A 17,681-nucleotide genomic window follows, 5' to 3' on the forward strand; every position below is an offset into this window, starting at 1 on the left:
TTTTCTCTCCAGGAGTGGAAAAAATAGTTTAGCTGTATTTATTTCATGATGTAATCTATTAATTGCAACACCAGGGAGGCTGAGGAATAAGGGAATTTAATTTTTAGCTTAGTCTGACTTACACAGGGGTTAAGGCCAGTTTGGGTTTCTCTTTCATAAACTTGGTAATTTATGTTGGTCTGGACTATTGATAAAACTTGCTAATATGATTAATGTCTTTACATTCTTTACGTAGGAGATTTCTAAAGTTAAGTGTATCCACAACCGGTACATTATTCAATGTCCAGACCTCATAAAAAAGAATTCCCACAGCATGCTAGGCAAGCACTCCCAATGAGAACTTATAAATCCTACAGTAAACTAATTTAAATATATATGCTGACCTATTACTACTTTGTGTCTTGCATATTCTACCACAACATAGGTTTCAACATTATAGGTGTAATATTTTTACTCTACAAGTTGAATTATCTCTGTTTCTTATTGCAAGAATTTATATTTTCCAATCATATTTGTGTAGCACTTTCTTTTTTAAACCTTACTTGTAGGATTGTACTTGCCATGTTTGTGGTAATTAATATTACTTAAAAATATAGTTCCATCGGGACTACTCACATTCAAAATACAGAAGAATTAACTCTAGTGTACAGCGAAAGTTATTCCCAGTTCTTACAGTGAAGCATTTACTTCTTTGAATTCTGGGAGGTTTTGGCTTCTGTTTTGTATTCTAAAACTACAAATATATATGCGACATGCCTTTCTGTTTAGGAAAATAGTGCCCCTTCAAACCTTCTCTTCTGCATTGTTGCACTTCTTCTCTTGCAAGGCAGGCATCATCTTTTGTTCATTCATCATGTCAAGTATCTGCATCTTACTTCATTACTCAGATTAAGATCAGGACTTATCAGCTAAGTTGTTCATCGTGCACATCCGTGGTGCACAAAGGCAGGTCAGAAAACTTGTGCTGTTTTTAAAATTTCAAGTATTTGTTTAGTTACCTCTGACTATCCACCTTCAAAGCTGGCTCAATTCTAATATATGCCATGAGATTATTTTGGAATATTTTGCTCTTGTTTTTAGAGTAAGTAAAGTAAATGTGCTCAACTCCTGGGCAGCTCTCAGGAGACTTAACCTTAGAGCACTACCACAGGCACACCAAATTCTGCTTCTATTTAAAGAATAGTCCATTTGGAGAATATTTATGATTATTGTAGAGTTTTAGTGACAGTAATCATAATGGTTGTATTGATTTTCAAAGTTTTGTTTCATCCTACATGGATATACCAATTTAAAGCCTTCCTAGCAAATTAACTAATAAAAATTAAGATTAATTCATTTTTGGACACTACAGAAGTTGACAGGAGAACCCCCTTACCATGGCATCTGTATTCATGAGCTATCATTATTTTTTTTATTAGGAAATCAGTTTGAGAGATACAAACTCAGGTTTTTCTTTGCTGGCTATGGGATATATTTCTTGTTTGTAAAATTCACAGAGATTCTGTAGTTCCATTTTAACAATGTCTTTAATGTTATTTATAGAGATAGTCTTTTGTTAACTAAAATGAGAATAAAGTTAATAGTTTCATAGAAAACTCCATCATTTCCCTTTTCTCTTTTTCTTGTCTGTGCATTTTCAGTAACTCGGCATCTGTAGCTAATGATATATTCTTATTCCAAGCACTAAGAAGCAATTAAAATAATACATAATTATATCTATCATATCCCCAAACATCCAGATTTTTAAGAACTTAAGTAAAAAGCCATAGGTTATGCTTTACTTAATTTTAGAAATTCAAACTATTCAGTTAGAACTACATTTATGTAAACATTATAACCACTAGAAGCTTCCAGTGTGATGTAACTTTTGTAGGTACTCTACAGAATACAAGGATAGGAATCTAGAGAAAAACAACAGGTGTCATTGAAATAATCTGCAATTTAGTGATAAGGCCACTAGAGGAATTCCAATTAATATACACCTAATTGAAAGCAGTTATTAAAAAAACAACGAATTTTTGGAGAATTAACTTATGAGGTTAACTTTGAGAGTACCATTGTCATGGATAAAAATGAAGTAAAAGAGAACTTTAACAGAAGCGTTTTAGGATGAGATGGGGTGTTTCTGTAAAACATAATTCACAGTGAAAAGACGTCAGAGGCAACATGAAGATGGCCTGATGTGAGACTGAGGACTCATACTTGTCAAATAGAAATCAAATGTGCTAGAGGCCTCAGCACACTCCACTAGAAGTTATAGTCATAAGCACAACAATCATGGTATATAAAATGGGAAGGGACTAGGAAAACTTTAAATATTGTATGCAAGAGAGAACCAGTTATAAAATTAAGTTTGGGACTATGCCTAAGTAAATTTGGAGAATGGCCAAAATATAGAAATCATGATGTTCAAATATTTAGATTTGGTGGTAAGTATTGATATTTATTTTGGACTTTTGAGACAGGGTTTCTCCTAACACTCCTGGGATTCATTATACAGAGCAGGTTGGCCTTGAATTCACAATCATCCTCCTGCCTCTGCCTCCCTGGTGCTAGAAAGGAAGGCATGCACCACCACCTCCACCTTTGTAATTATAGGTTTAAACATTCTTCAAAACTTGTCTAAAGACATTGACACACAGAGAAGACTCTTATTAAAGAAAGAGCAAAAAGTATGAAGAAGATAAAGTCATAATTTTGGAGTTATGCTCATATTTTGGAGCAGAAGAAAGATCCAAATCCAGCCAAGACCAGAAGTTGAAATATTATTTGGATTTACAATGGCTGAGAAATCTATAAAGGAAAATGTTGTGAGAGGCTCATTTGATACATTACACATATATTGATTGTTGGAAAAATATGGGTTTTCATTTTCCAAGAATTTGTAAGTAAAACAGTTTAAAATGTTTTTATGTTCACTGGGAACATCAAGAGGATGTTTTCAAATGTAATAAGGATTCACAAGAACACATATAAACTTAAGAAAAATTAGAATTATATGTTCATATAGAATAATATATTTCAATGACCGCTGCCAATGAACAAATTACTTCCACAGACAAGTGTGGAGGGAAGTTTATACTTGTGATATGCATGTAATTTCCAGGTCATAACACATATTACAGAGAATTATTAGCATACTATTGATAGACCAGTATTTAAAATATTGGAAAGAGACATTTTCACTAATGAAAAGATCTCTCACTGAAACGGAATCTCTGTAAAGGAGAGAGAAGACAAACATGCATGCACCTGCAACAGTAAGAATCTACTATTAAAGAATTAAAAAATGAAAAGAAAATATTCATATTATGAAAGAACCCAATTATTGCCCAGGTTGTTAAATCTTTGGACTCATTACCTATTGGAGCCACATGATGTCGCTGTCTATCAAGGTCTGCCTCACTCAGATCCCAAGACTCTCTCACAGCCGTATGTTTCTTAAAATCCGCTGAACAATGGCAGTTGCCGCTCAACTGGATTAAAGGATTCGAGATGCCCAACAGTTGATCTTTATATCAAGACCAGATTTCTCAAAGGAACAAAAGGAGTCCTTGACATGGTGTTTGCTCGGCGAGGAGGTCCGGATTCCCGGCGTCTGCTGCTTTTGCTTCTGCTGTTCTCAATCTGGGAAGCTGGGAGCGGCCAGCTCCACTACTCCATCCCTGAGGAGGCCAAACACGGCACCTTCGTGGGCCGCATTGCACAGGACCTGGGACTGGAGCTGGCGGAGCTGGTGCCCCGTCTATTCAGGGTGGCGTCCAAGGACCGCGGAGACCTTCTGGAGGTAAATCTGCAGAATGGCATTTTGTTTGTGAATTCTCGGATCGACCGGGAGGAGCTGTGCGGGAGGAGCGCGGAGTGTAGCGTCCACCTGGAGGTGATCGTGGACAGGCCGCTGCAGGTTTTCCACGTGGAGGTGGAGGTGAGGGACATTAACGACAACCCGCCGGTATTCCCCGTGAAAGAACAAAAACTGCATATTTCAGAATCCAGAATGCTAGACTCTAGGTTTCTGCTAGAGGGCGCATTCGATGCAGACATTGGAGCCAATTCAGCTGTAACTTATAGGCTTGACTCTAATGATTACTTCACACTAATTGTGAGTTCAAAGAACGAAGAAAGTAAACAGGTTGAGCTAGCTTTAAGAAAGTTGTTGGACAGAGAGGATGCTCCTGAGCATAAGCTACTGCTGACAGCCACGGATGGAGGCAAGCCTGAGCTCACAGGCTCGGTTCAGCTGCTGGTCACTGTGCTGGATGTGAATGACAACGCCCCTACTTTCCAACACCCTGAGTATGAAGTGAGAATCTTGGAAAACTCAGACAACGGAACGACAGTTATTAGACTGAATGCTTCTGACAGGGATGAAGGGACGAATTCAGCAATTTCTTACTCTTTTAATAGGCTGGTGTCGCCCAGGATTCTTGACCAGTTTAGCATAGATGCAGACACAGGAGAAATCGTAATTCAAGGGAATTTGGACTTTGAGCAAGTAGATGTCTACAAAATCCGCGTTGACGCGACGGACAAAGGACACCCTCCGATGGCAGGCCATTGCACTGTTTTAGTGAGGGTATTGGATGAAAACGACAATGTGCCTCAGATCACCTTGACTTCCTTATCCCTGCCTGTTCGAGAGGACGCTGCACTGGGTACTGTCATTGCTCTAATTAGCGTTTCTGATCTGGACTCTGGAGCCAATGGGCGGGTGACCTGCTCCTTGACTCCGCACGTCCCCTTCAAGCTGGTGTCCACCTTCAAGAATTACTATTCGCTTGTGCTGGACAGCGCCCTGGACCGAGAGACCACAGCTGACTATCAGGTGGTGGTGACAGCGCGGGACGGGGGTTCCCCTTCTCTGTGTACCACGGCCAGCGTGTCTGTGGAGGTGGCTGACGTGAACGACAATGCTCCTGCGTTCGCGCAGCCCGAATACACGGTGTTTGTGAAAGAGAACAACCCGCCTGGAGCGCGTATCTTCACGGTGTCGGCAATGGATGAGGATGCACAAGAGAATGCGCTGGTGTCTTACTCTCTAGTGGAGCGTAGGGTGGGGGAGCGCTTGCTGTCGAGCTATGTGTCTGTGCACGCGGAGAGCGGCAAGGTGTTCGCACTGCAGCCTCTGGACCATGAGGAGCTGGAGCTGCTGCAGTTCCAGGTGAGCGCGCGGGATGCTGGTGTGCCTGCCCTGGGCAGCAATGTGACTCTGCAGGTGTTTGTGCTGGATGAGAACGACAATGCTCCATCCATTCTTTTGGCTGGTACTGAAGGCTTGGGTAGTGTGGCAACTGATCTGATACAGAGGTCTGTGAGCGTGGGTCAGGTGGTCGCAAAAGTGCGGGCGGTGGACTCAGATTCTGGCTACAACGCATGGTTGTCGTATGAACTGCAACCCTCAGTGGGCCCTCGTAGCCCGTTTCGTGTTGGGCTGTACACGGGTGAGATCAGTACAACACGTGCTCTTGATGAGTCTGACGCACCTAGGCAGCGTCTGTTGGTATTGGTGAAAGACCATGGTGAGCCAACTCTGACTTCCACAGCTACCATCCTTGTGTCCCTGGTTGAGAGTAGCCAGGCACCAAAAGCCTCTTCTCAGGCTTCTAGTCGTGCTTCAGTCCCAGAGGCCTCGCTGGTGGATATCAACGTGTATCTGATCATTGCCATCTGCGCAGTGTCCAGCCTGTTGGTGCTCACGCTGCTGCTGTATACAGCGTTGCGCTGCTCGACGACGCCCACCGATGGAGTCTGTGCTCCTGGGAAGCCCATGCTGGTGTGCTCTAGTGAGGTGGGAAGCTGGTCCTACTCACAGCAGAGGCGGCAAAGGGTGTGCTCCGGAGAGGGCCCACCTAAGACCGACCTCATGGCTTTTAGTCCCAGTCTTCCACCGCGTCCAGTATCAGAGGTCATTGGGGAAGGGCAAGATTTAAATGACCATCATGGCTTTCAAGTAAGTCCTTTTATATTTAGAAACATTTAATTCATAGAAATTTTGTGACTCCTTTCATGGTATTGCACATTTGCACATGTTATTGTCAAAATTCAATACTATTCTAGCCACAATTTTTACTTGATTTATTATTTTTGTGTTGTTGTACATTTATCTATCTATCTATCTATCTATCTATCTATCTATCTATCTATCTATCTATTTAACATCTGAGATACTACATCTTCATGTTGGCTTGATACTCTTGAGTTCAAGTGACATATCACATGCTGGTTATTCGTACACCGCAATCTTTGTCGTTCAAGGCGTCACAAGCAATTTCGTATTGTGTGGAGTACTGCTTTTAGCCTTTGTGTGAGTTCAGTCTTCTAGATCAGAATTGTGGTGACATCCGTGGGAATGCATTCCTCCGAGCATTTACATTTCACAATTATTCTCTGAGCTTTTGATATATTTTGTAGTATTATCGGGAAGGCATATCTTCCATTTATGCTACAACAGTCAATTTCACGAGTTTGGTTTATCATCTTATTTGTTCATTTTAGATCTCTTAGTTTCAAGATGTTGTAACATTTATTACTCTTTTAAACCTTTTAGTCATAAGATGCAGAATGATTTCCTTCTTTCTTTTTTTGAAGCAGGGTATCTATCATGTATTTCAGTTTAACATAAACCTCACAGTCCTCCTGTTTCAGTCCCTGAGTTCTGAGATCTGGCAATTTCCACCATTTCAAGTTTGTTTTTGTTTGTTTGTTTCGTTTACTGGTATGGAAGCTTTACATTATTTTCAGTACTTTAATATTTTTTTTTGAGCATCATTGGCTGGTCGATCGTTGCTCTTATTCTGATAAAGCTCTGCTGAAGCAGAGTCAGTGATACAGTTCAATCGTGTTGGTCTCCATATGAGTTGATTATTTTACAAAAAAACCTTTCATAGCAGGCTCATGGGCCCAAGTTCAGAATCTAGCACCTCTCCCCCAAAAAATCTACATTACGTTTACACCTAATATGGTTTAAGAAAATAATAAAGACCAAGAATACAGTATATAATAATTCTACTGTTGTTGATAGATGTGTAATTTATAAATCATTATAAAGATACTCAAAATGTTGAAGATGTTTTATTTTACACAGAAATATTTTTCTTTTTGAAAGTAAATCTGTCGAAAGTTTGAGCTACTTTCCTGGTTTTTCAACGTTTAAATTCTAGAATTCCTTTTCTCCCTTTGCTTCCTGAGTGTGTTTTATTTGCCCCGACAATATATACTTATTAGATATTAAGCACATTTCTTAGAAAAGAATTGTTAGATTTAATGAATGTGAATTTGAGGTTTCTGGAACTCTGGACTCTTATAGCATGTTAGCAATATAATGACACCACATAATCATTTATAAGTAGATTTTATCCTTTTCCCCAACTCAAATGAATCAAAAAGCAAGAATTTTATGTGGTTGCCTTCATATTTTTCATAATTCCTGTCTACGCCTGTCATCTATCTATCAAAATGTTCTATATAGAATGATTTACTTTAGCTCTCAGTTCTAAAGACTTTCAGCCTTCGGTATGCCTATGCTTATAACACTATTTGAACAGTGTGCAGCCTCTTCTTTTTGGAAATGACTTTATATTTACTATTATGATGACATCTACTTGGCTCTCAGATGTGACTTGACCATAATCTCCTCCTAAATTTTAGCTGTTTTTACAAAACATAAATAGCATTCAAAGTTCTTTATGTCATCTAACTGTATTTGGCACCTAATCACTTTAAACATCATCTATAATTTTCATCATCAAAATGTCCATCATTTTACTTTTAGACCCCCCAATGGATTAATAATAGATTTAATCAATCATCAATCAATTGATCGATCAATTAATCATGTTTGAGTGGGAGACTAGAACTCAAAAGAGAGTGGTTCTTAATTAGAACCTAGGTAGAAAAGAATTGTAAGCATAAGTTTAAAATAGAACTCTTCCCAAACTCTGAATGAACAATACTGAAGATGAAATGTACAATGGGATGATACAGTAAATGTTGTACAAGAGAGAAGAAGACATTGATCTTCACATAAGACAATAGTTGAAAGCAATCGTATCCTGAAGGTGCAGGAATAAAACATGATGGTGGGGACAGGCTATGTAAATATTAATAAAAAGAAATATATTTTCTCCCCACAAAGGTTGTTCTCCTAGATTCTATTTTAAAAATACTTTATACATTGACAGTTTATGGAATTACATAGGAAAAGTACTCCATCTGCATATATTTACTGATATCTTTCATCCAGCAGAAAAAAGTTTATTTTGATCAGTAAATTTCTGGGTGCCTAGCTTTGCTAGGCATCATGGGTCTATTATGTCAGGATCAAAAATTCAGGAATGTGGATGTCCCTGAGTTACAGAACGAAAACGTTTTTCGAATTTAATATTTGTGATTATGTACCTCATCGTTTTAAATTGCCACTCAATTTTCATCATTATTTTAAAATTTTGTGGACAGTTTCCCCAGGAACAAGAGAACTGTAATTATGTATTTCATAATTTTAGAGGTCAGTCCTCTAATAGTACCTCCAGGAAGATAAAGGTGGTTTTCTATTTCAACAATGATAAAATTCAGAGGATAAAATAAGGTTCAACGGTTCAGTGTCCAATCGCCGAATATGTACTTACTCTTTGAGGCCGCCTGATGTCGCTCTCGGCCGCTTTATTCGTTCTGATTAAAAGACTGGTATAGCCATCCTTTTTCCAGCAGAAAAGACGCTCCATTCTTATTTACTTTGATGAGCAATGGTGAACACGGGAGGGAGGAATTGAGAGAATCAGTTGGCATCTCTTCATTTGGAAGTAATTTAAGCGAACTGGAAGTATCAAGCTCCTGAAATGCTGTGTTTAGGCGGTGCACTCCCAGAGGGACGGTTTCTAGTGCTTTCGCTTCTGCTCCTCGCAGTTTGGGAGGTGGGGAGCGGACAGCTCCGCTACTCTATACCGGAGGAAACCAAACACGGCACCTTCGTGGGCCGCATCGCACAGGACCTGGAACTGCAGCTGCCGGAGCTGGTTCCTGGTCTTTTCCAGTTGGACTCAAAGGGTTTTGGGGACCTTCTGGAGGTAAATCTGCAGAATGGCATTTTGTTTGTGAATTCTCGGATCGATCGGGAGGAGCTGTGCGGGAGGAGCGCGGAGTGCAACATCCACCTGGAGGTGATCGTGGACAGGCCGCTGCAGGTTTTCCACGTCGAGGTAGAGGTGAGGGACATTAATGACAACCCTCCCACGTTTCCAGCGACACAGAAGACTCTGTTTATTCCGGAGTCCAGACTGCTTGACTCGCGGTTTCCACTAGAGGGCGCGTCAGATGCAGATGTCGGTTCCAATGCCCTGCTGACTTACAGACTGAGCACCAATGAACATTTCTCTCTGGATGTACCGCCCAACCACGAGCAGGTGAAACCTCTTGGGCTCGTTTTGCGGAAACCTTTAGACAGAGAAGAAGCTGCAGAGATGCGCTTATTGCTCACGGCTACGGACGGAGGCAAACCGGAGTTGACCGGCACCGTTCAGTTACTCATCACAGTGCTGGATGTCAATGACAACGCTCCAGCTTTTGACAGATCTCTGTATACCGTGAAATTACCAGAAAACGTTCCAAACGGGACATTAGTAATCAAAGTCAATGCCTCAGATTTGGACGAAGGCGTCAATGGGGAAGTTATGTACTCATTTTCTAGTGATGTTTCTTCAGATATAAAATCCAAGTTTCACGTGGATGCTGTGAGTGGCGAGATTACAGCTATCGGAATTATTGATTTTGAAGAGTGCAAAGCTTACAAGATTCCATTAGAGGCACGTGATAAGGGCTTCCCACCACTGATTGGTCACTGTACTGTTCTTGTGGAAGTTGTCGATGCTAATGACAATGCCCCACAGCTCAATGTCAAAACACTCTGGCTCCCTGTTAAAGAAGATGCGCAGCTGGGGAAAATTATTGCCCTGATCAGTGTGATTGATCTAGACTCAGGTGCCAACGGGCAGGTTACCTGCTCCTTGGCTAATCACGTCCCCTTCAAGCTGGTGTCCACCTTCAAGAATTACTATTCGCTTGTGCTGGACAGCGCCCTGGACCGAGAGACCACAGCTGACTATCAGGTGGTGGTGACTGCGCAGGACGGGGGTTCTCCCTCGCTGCGGGCCACGGCCACCGTTTCTGTGGAGGTGGCTGATGTGAACGACAATGCGCCCCTGTTTGCTCAGCCTGAATACACAGTGTTTGTGAAGGAGAACAATCCACCAGGTACGCATATCTTCACGGTGTCTGCGGTGGATGCAGATGCACAAGAGAATGCGCTGGTGTCCTACTCGCTGGTGGAGCGGAGGGTGGGCGAGCGCTTGCTGTCGAGCTATGTGTCTGTGCATGCGGAGAGCGGCAAGGTGTTCGCGCTGCAGCCTCTGGACCATGAAGAGCTGGAGCTGCTGCAGTTCCAGGTGAGCGCGCGGGATGCTGGTGTGCCTGCCCTGGGCAGCAATGTGACTCTGCAGGTGTTTGTGCTGGATGAGAACGACAACATGCCGACGTTGCTTGGATCTGGGACGGGTGGTTCAGATGGAGTGTTCAATCATTTGTTGCCTAGGTCGGTGGATCCTGGTCACGTGGTGGCGAAGGTGCGCGCAGTAGATGCAGACTCTGGTTACAATGCTTGGCTGTCTTACGAGCTGCTCTCATTGCCAGGGAGCATGCGCAGCCCATTCCGTGTAGGACTATACACCGGTGAGATCAGCACCACAAGGTCCTTGGACGAAACAGATGGGACTAGACAACGTCTGCTGCTGCTGGTGAAGGACCACGGTGAACCTCAGCTGACTGCCACAGTCACCATGCTGGTGTCTTTAGTGGAAAGTGGCCAGGCCCCAAAGGCCTCGTCCCGGTCCTCTGTGGGTGTTAGTGTACCAGAGTCATCGTTAGTGAATGTCAACGTGTACCTGATCATTGCCATTTGCGCAGTGTCCAGTCTATTGGTGCTTACGCTGCTGTTGTACACTGCGCTCCGCTGCTCGGCGATGCCCACTGGGGGCGCTTGTGGGTCTGGGAAGCCCATGCTGGTGTGCTCCAGCGCGGTGGGTACCTGGTCTTACTCGCAGCAGAGACAGCAGAGGGTATGCTCTGGAGAGGGCCTACCGAAGACCGACCTAATGGCCTTCAGCCCCGGTCTACCTCCATGTCCTGGATCTGCAGAACCATCTGTTTCTTTGGACTCCTCTGAGAAGGTGAGTTGTTGTAGAACTGTGCTTATTCATATATTTATTTCTGGAAGATTTTTCCAAAAAACTCCCTTGGTATATTTAAGCACTGTAGAAAAGTCTACAATTATACCAGTATTTTAAAAATTATATATATATAATTATGTATAAATTAATATATAATTATATATATATTTATTTATATATATAAATTTGGATAAGACTTCTATTTCCATACTCCTATTAGAACAAATCACTGCATATTATGGAAGTGTCAGTTAACTGCCAAAGTAACTTTATTTAAAAACTGTAATGTATTAATCAAATTGCTAATGATAGATGAACTTTCATAACATTTGAAAATGATTCCTTGTGAAAACAAAAACAAAAAACAAAACAACAACCACTATCATTCCAAACAACAATAAAAACCAAAGTAACCAACCAAAATAAACAAAAAGCCAACAAACCAAACAAAAATTAAATAATACTACAAAAGTAAACAAACAAACAAACACAAACAAATAAAAAACCCTCTACAATTCAGTGAACATGAATATAAAATTTCATATTTAGCAGTCCTCTGGATGGAGACACATTGCAACCAGGGGATCAGTAAAATCAAAACAAAGAGACAACAAACAAAATGTCTCTTCTTAGAAACCTAATTCTAGGCTGGGCATGGTGGTTCATCCCTTTAATTCAAGCAGGCAGAGGCAGAGGCAGAGGCAGAGGCAGAGGCAGAGGCAGAGGCAGAGGCAGAGGCAGAGGCAGAGGCAGAGGAGGCAGAGGCAGAGGAGGCAGAGGCAGAGGAGGCAGAGGCAGAGGAGGCAGAGGCAGAGGAGGCAGAGGCAGAGGAGGCAGAGGCAGAGGCAGAGGCAGAGGCAGAGGCAGAGGCAGAGGCAGAGGCAGAGGCAGAGGCAGAGGCAGAGGCAGAGGCAGAGGCAGAGGCAGAGGCAGAGAGAGGCAGAGAGAGGCAGAGAGAGGCAGAGAGGCAGAGAGGCAGAGAGGCAGAGAGGCAGAGAGGCAGAGAGGCAGAGAGAGAGGCAGAGAGGGAGAGTCAGAGAGGCAGAGGCAGTGGCAGTGGCAGTGTATATTTGTAATTTTAAGGCCAGCCTGGTCTACATAGAGAGTATCAGGACTATTGTCTCAAAACATGAAAAGCAAAACAGAACTAAACATCATCATCTACAACAAAAAGAAACCCAAAAAATCATAAACACAATTCTATCAAAGAGTATAACTGTGATTCTCATTTCAATATGTGTAAAATATATTTCTAAATTTTTCATAATGTAAATTATAAATGCCTATTGACAATGATTTCTATGTTTATAATTCTGGACTATTTCTCTTGTGATATTACGGAAAATACTCTCTCCCAGCAGCTAATATGTTCTTTTTCTTTCTTTTTGTTTTATGGGTTTTCATGACAGTTTCTTTGTGTAGCCCTGGTTGTTCTGGAACTAGCTCTGTAGACCAGGCTGGCCTTGAATCCACAGAGATCTTCCTCCCTCTGCCTCCCAAGTGCTGAGATTAAAGCAGCTCGGGGAACTTTCTTTCTTTAGAAAGTGATTTTTTTAATTAACTTTTTTTTAGATTAGTGATTAAAATTTGGAATTCTTAAAAAATTTTAATTCTTTAAATTCATTTGTAATTCATAGTCTGAAAACTACAAAAACAAACTCCCGTACAATAGGTGAGAATATAGTTTTCTTTCATTATTCTACAGTACAAGACTCTTCAATGTTCCTATATGCTATACTAAACATTTGGAGATGATACTTTGTGACTTTCAAATAGTTGTTTCTGTAAATTGTCCATTTAGTTCAAGCTATCTTTCAATTTTCTCATTTTCATTTGATAAACTATCATTCAGGAAGAAATGGAATAAAAGGGGTGACAGGCACTTCATTTCTGGTTTCCTGAGTCTAACTTGGCTTGAGCAAGGTTGCTACAGAGACAAACACTGTCACCTGTTAGGCAAAGTGATGATATGTGTTCTATCACCAGTTTGTCATTAATTCCTATCTCAGTTCCTTGGGTTACACTGTGTTCATGCTTCTTCATGTCCCTAAAGATAAATTAATCTCATGGGTATTTTGCAAGTTCTGAAATGTATATATGATGGCAGCCTTTATGCTGGGAGATGATATGGGCTTCTATAAATGGCCAAATTACCAATTACATCAATGCAGACATGAAGATGAGGTGCACTGAGAACAAAGTGCTGAAGCTGCTAGTTCTCGGAGACAGACTTGTCTTGGAAACTGATAGCTCCCTCAGTCTATACCACACAGTTGAATACTTAAGCCTGCAAGGCTAGTGCCACATGCCTTTAACCCTGGCACTCCAGAGCCAGAGGCAGGGAGATCTCTGTGAGTAATAGGCTGGCCTGATCAGTCAAGGATAGAGAGACTCTGTCTCACCACCCGCCCCAGCCCCAACAAAGCAAAACAAGACAAAGAGCAAATACCTGAACCAATCACAAACAACAAAGACCAAATACCTGAGCCAATCACAAACAAAGAGCAAATACCTGAGCCAATCACGAACAAAGAGCAAATTCCTGAGCCAATCACAAAGAGCAAATACCTGAACCAATCACAAAGAGCAAATACCTGAGCCAATCACAAACAAAGAGCAAATACCTGAGCCAATCACAAACAAAGAGCAAATACCTGAGCCAATCACAAACAAAGAGCAAATACCTGAGCCAATCACAAACAACAAAGAGCAAATACCTGAGCCAATCACAAACAAAGAGCAAATACCTGAGCCAATCACAAACAAAGAGCAAATACCTGAGCCAATCACAAACAGTGCATGGAATGTGAAGAACAATGGCTAACAAACATTTGAAAGTCTAAGTCTGCATTCAAGGTAAGTTGGATTGATGGGCATACATTTGGCAATAGGGATCAGAGACTCCTCAAAGTTTGAAAAACACAGAAACAATGGATTTCTTGTAGCAAACTCCGAAAGCAGTCGTCATGAATTTGTCAACTTATATAAAATGAGAATCTCAAGTCATTGTGTAATGTAATAAAATAAAAATTTTTCCATGTAACCGATTTCCATTTTCTTAAATGCAAGAACCATCTCTTTCAGCCCATGGACTACTAGCCACAGTTTAACCACTGGAGGGTGACCATTTTCCAAAGGAAATGTTTTTTCCTGAGGAGCCGGACTTGGTCATAAGTGTTGTATAAACAAGCGTGTCCAAACTTGGGTCTGAGAATAATTTACACTAGTGTAGTTCTTAATTCTCCCACAGAAGCAGCCCAGACTTAGTTTGCTGTCATTTACACCAATGTCTTCTTACTACTGAGACATTGCCATGAGGGTGGGAGGTGGAACATGGAGAGTTTGCATGGATGAAAAGCCAAAGTTGTGTGGTTACTAGAGACAAATACAGGAATGTAAATGGTAAAATAGCAGATGCTGAAGTTGGGGATCTACAATCTACTGTTGGCTTTGGAGACACAAACATCTGGCAAACAACTGATTTGGTGTCTTGAAACTCCTGTCTGAATGAAATTTACTTAACCTTAAAACAATGCCAAAATAACTGAGTTGGGTATTATAACTTGAAAGGGCTGTGCAGTAAAAAAAAAAAAAAATCAGCCCTTTCATTATTCCTTGAATCTTAAGAGGATGTCAAAATTTACCTAATAATTATCATGTGACCAAGAAAGGAATTATCTCTCGCAGTTTTACGTTTGAAGAGAAAGTTGCATATTAAATATTTCCACATGCTAAAGAAATGTAATATGAGGCATTGGGTGTACCTAGGGATAATAATCCACAGAAACAAACCTAAGATGTGAATTAAAGAAAAAGTGCACGCATACAATTATACTTACACATTTAGCCACTGGATGTCGCTGCTGTCCACGAAATAATGTAGTCTTTAAGAACAAAGATACACTTCGCTGTTTCTCAGGGGTTAGGAAGTGGCTAGATTGGGAGATCTCCGCGTTTCGGTTAAAAAAAAAATGAGCTTGGAAAACCGACCAGAAGATATTAGAACTTTTGTGAGTCCCAGATGGCATATTCATGGATGTTTAAGACAAGAGAAGGCTTCAGTGGTGATCTCCAGATGTCTGAGCTATGGAGCTTGGCGCCTGCTACTTTGGCTTCTGCTCGTTGCAACATGGGATGCAGGGAGTGCCCAGCTCCACTACTCTATCCCAGAAGAGGCCAAACACGGCACCTTCGTGGGCCGCATCGCGCAGGACCTGGGGCTGGAGCTGATGGAGCTGGTGCCCCGCCTGTTCAGGGTGGCGTCCAAGGACCGCGGAGACCTTCTGGAGGTAAATCTGCAGAATGGTATCTTGTTTGTGAATTCTCGGATCGATCGGGAGGAGCTGTGCGGGAGGAGCGCGGAGTGTAGCATCCACCTGGAGGTGATCGTGGACAGACCGCTGCAGGTTTTCCACGTGGAGGTGGAGGTGAGGGACATTAATGACAACCCTCCGCTATTCTCCGTAGCGGAACAAAAGATCTTGGTACCCGAATCTAGACTGCTTGATTCTCAATTTCCACTAGAAGGCGCATCTGATGCAGATGTTGGAGAGAACTCGATGCTTACTTACAAACTTAGTTCAAACGAATTTTTTATCCTTGATATTGTAAACAAAAAAGGCAAAGACAAGTTCCCAGTGCTTGTTCTTCGAAAACTGATAGATCGAGAAGAAAATCCTCAGCTAAAGTTGCTACTGACAGCAACCGATGGAGGCAAACCTGAGTTCACAGGATCGGTTTCTCTGTTGATCCAGGTGTTGGATGTTAATGATAACGCGCCTGTGTTTGACAGATCTGTTTATGAAGTTAAGATGTATGAGAATCAAGAGAATCAAACCTTAGTAATACGGCTGAATGCTACAGACTCAGATGAAGGAATAAACAAAGAAGTGGAGTATTCATTTAGCTCTTTGACCTCGTCTACTATAAAAAGGAAATTTCTAATAAACGAAAAGACTGGAGAGATAAGAGTAAATGGCGCTATTGACTTTGAGGAGAGTAACAATTATGAAATTCGTGTGGATGCTACGGATAAAGGTTATCCACCTATGGTTGCTCACTGCACTGTACTCGTGGAAATCTTGGATGAAAATGATAATACCCCAGAGATAGTCCTTACTTCTTTGTCTCTCCCGGTGAAAGAAGATGCTCTTTTGGGCTCTGTAATCGCCCTGATCAGCGTGTCAGACAAAGACTCTGGTGTCAATGGGCAGGTCACCTGCTCCTTGGCTAATCACGTCCCCTTCAAGCTGGTTTCCACCTTCAAGAATTACTATTCCCTCGTGCTAGACAGTGCCCTGGACCGAGAGACCACAACTGACTATAAGGTGGTGGTGATAGCGCGGGACGGGGGCTCGCCTTCGCTGTGTGCCACTGCCAGCGTGTCTGTGGAGGTGGCTGACGTGAACGACAATGCTCCTGCATTCGCGCAGCCCGAATACACGGTGTTTGTGAAAGAGAACAACCCTCCTGGCGCGCATATCTTCACGGTGTCTGCGGTGGACGCAGACGCACAGGAGAACGCGCTGGTGTCCTACTCGCTGGTGGAGCGGCGAGTGGGTGAGCGCTTGCTGTCGAGCTATGTGTCTGTGCACGCGGAGAGCGGCAAGGTGTTCGCGCTGCAGCCTCTGGACCATGAGGAGCTGGAGCTGCTGCAGTTCCAGGTGAGCGCGCGGGACGCTGGTGTGCCTGCCCTGGGCAGCAATGTGACTCTGCAGGTGTTTGTGCTGGATGAGAACGACAATGCACCCACGGTGCTGGGGCAGCAGTCAAGCGGACCTATGGGCGAATTTAGCCAACTTGTGTCGCGGTCAGTGGGTGCGGGACACGTGGTGTCAAAGGTGCGCGCAGTGGATGCAGACTCTGGTTACAATGCTTGGCTGTGTTATGAGCTTCATACGGCTGTGGGGGCGCGCAGCCCTTTCCGTGTGGGTCTCTACACCGGTGAGATCAGCACGACACGAGACCTGGATGAATCTGATTTACCGCGCCAGCGCCTATTGGTGTTGGTGAAGGACCATGGCGAACCTATGTTGATCACCACTGCCACCGTTCTGGTGTCCCTGGTGGAGAACGGCCAGATGCCAAAAGCTTCTTCCCAGGGGTTGCCTAACTCGTCCCGCAGGGAGGAGTCGCTGGTAGATGTCAATGTGTATTTGATCATCGCCATCTGCGCAGTGTCAAGCCTGTTGGTTCTCACGCTGCTGCTATATACAGCCCTCCGATGCTCAGCTGTGCCCATGCAGGGTGGGTGCGGACTCGGGAAGCCCACTCTGGTGTGCTCCAGCGCGGTGGGAACCTGGTCATACTCACAGCAGAGACAGCAGCGAGTATGTTCTGGAGAGGGTCCGCCCAAGACCGACCTCATGGCTTTTAGTCCCAGTCTTACCCCTTGCCCAGTGACCGAAGTGGGAATGGAAAATCATTCTGCTGGAGGAGACTTGTCCGGGAAGGTGGGCTATTACT

At 42.8% G+C, this 17,681-nt stretch overlaps 1 protein-coding gene across 13 annotated transcripts in view; it reads left to right on the forward strand.

Annotated features, from left to right (window-relative positions):
• Window positions 1-17,681, forward strand: part of Pcdha4 (protocadherin alpha 4) — a 431,954-nt gene that overhangs the window by 211,818 nt on the left and 202,455 nt on the right. The window contains exon 1 of one of the 13 annotated variants that reach the window (XM_063277060.1): window positions 1-5,950. The exons of 10 other annotated variants lie outside the window; for them this stretch is intronic. In XM_063277060.1, coding sequence (XP_063133130.1) covers window positions 3,560-5,950 — 2,391 coding nt within the window. In that variant the 5' untranslated portion in view covers window positions 1-3,559. Of the gene's footprint in view, window positions 5,951-5,986; window positions 11,217-11,540; window positions 17,669-17,681 lie in introns of those variants that run through there. 2 more of the 13 variants (XM_063277063.1, XM_017600816.3) reach the window with 2 other exon arrangements.

This window comes from Rattus norvegicus, chromosome 18 (assembly GCF_036323735.1).
Source record: "Rattus norvegicus strain BN/NHsdMcwi chromosome 18, GRCr8, whole genome shotgun sequence".
Taxonomy (NCBI): domain Eukaryota; kingdom Metazoa; phylum Chordata; class Mammalia; order Rodentia; family Muridae; genus Rattus; species Rattus norvegicus.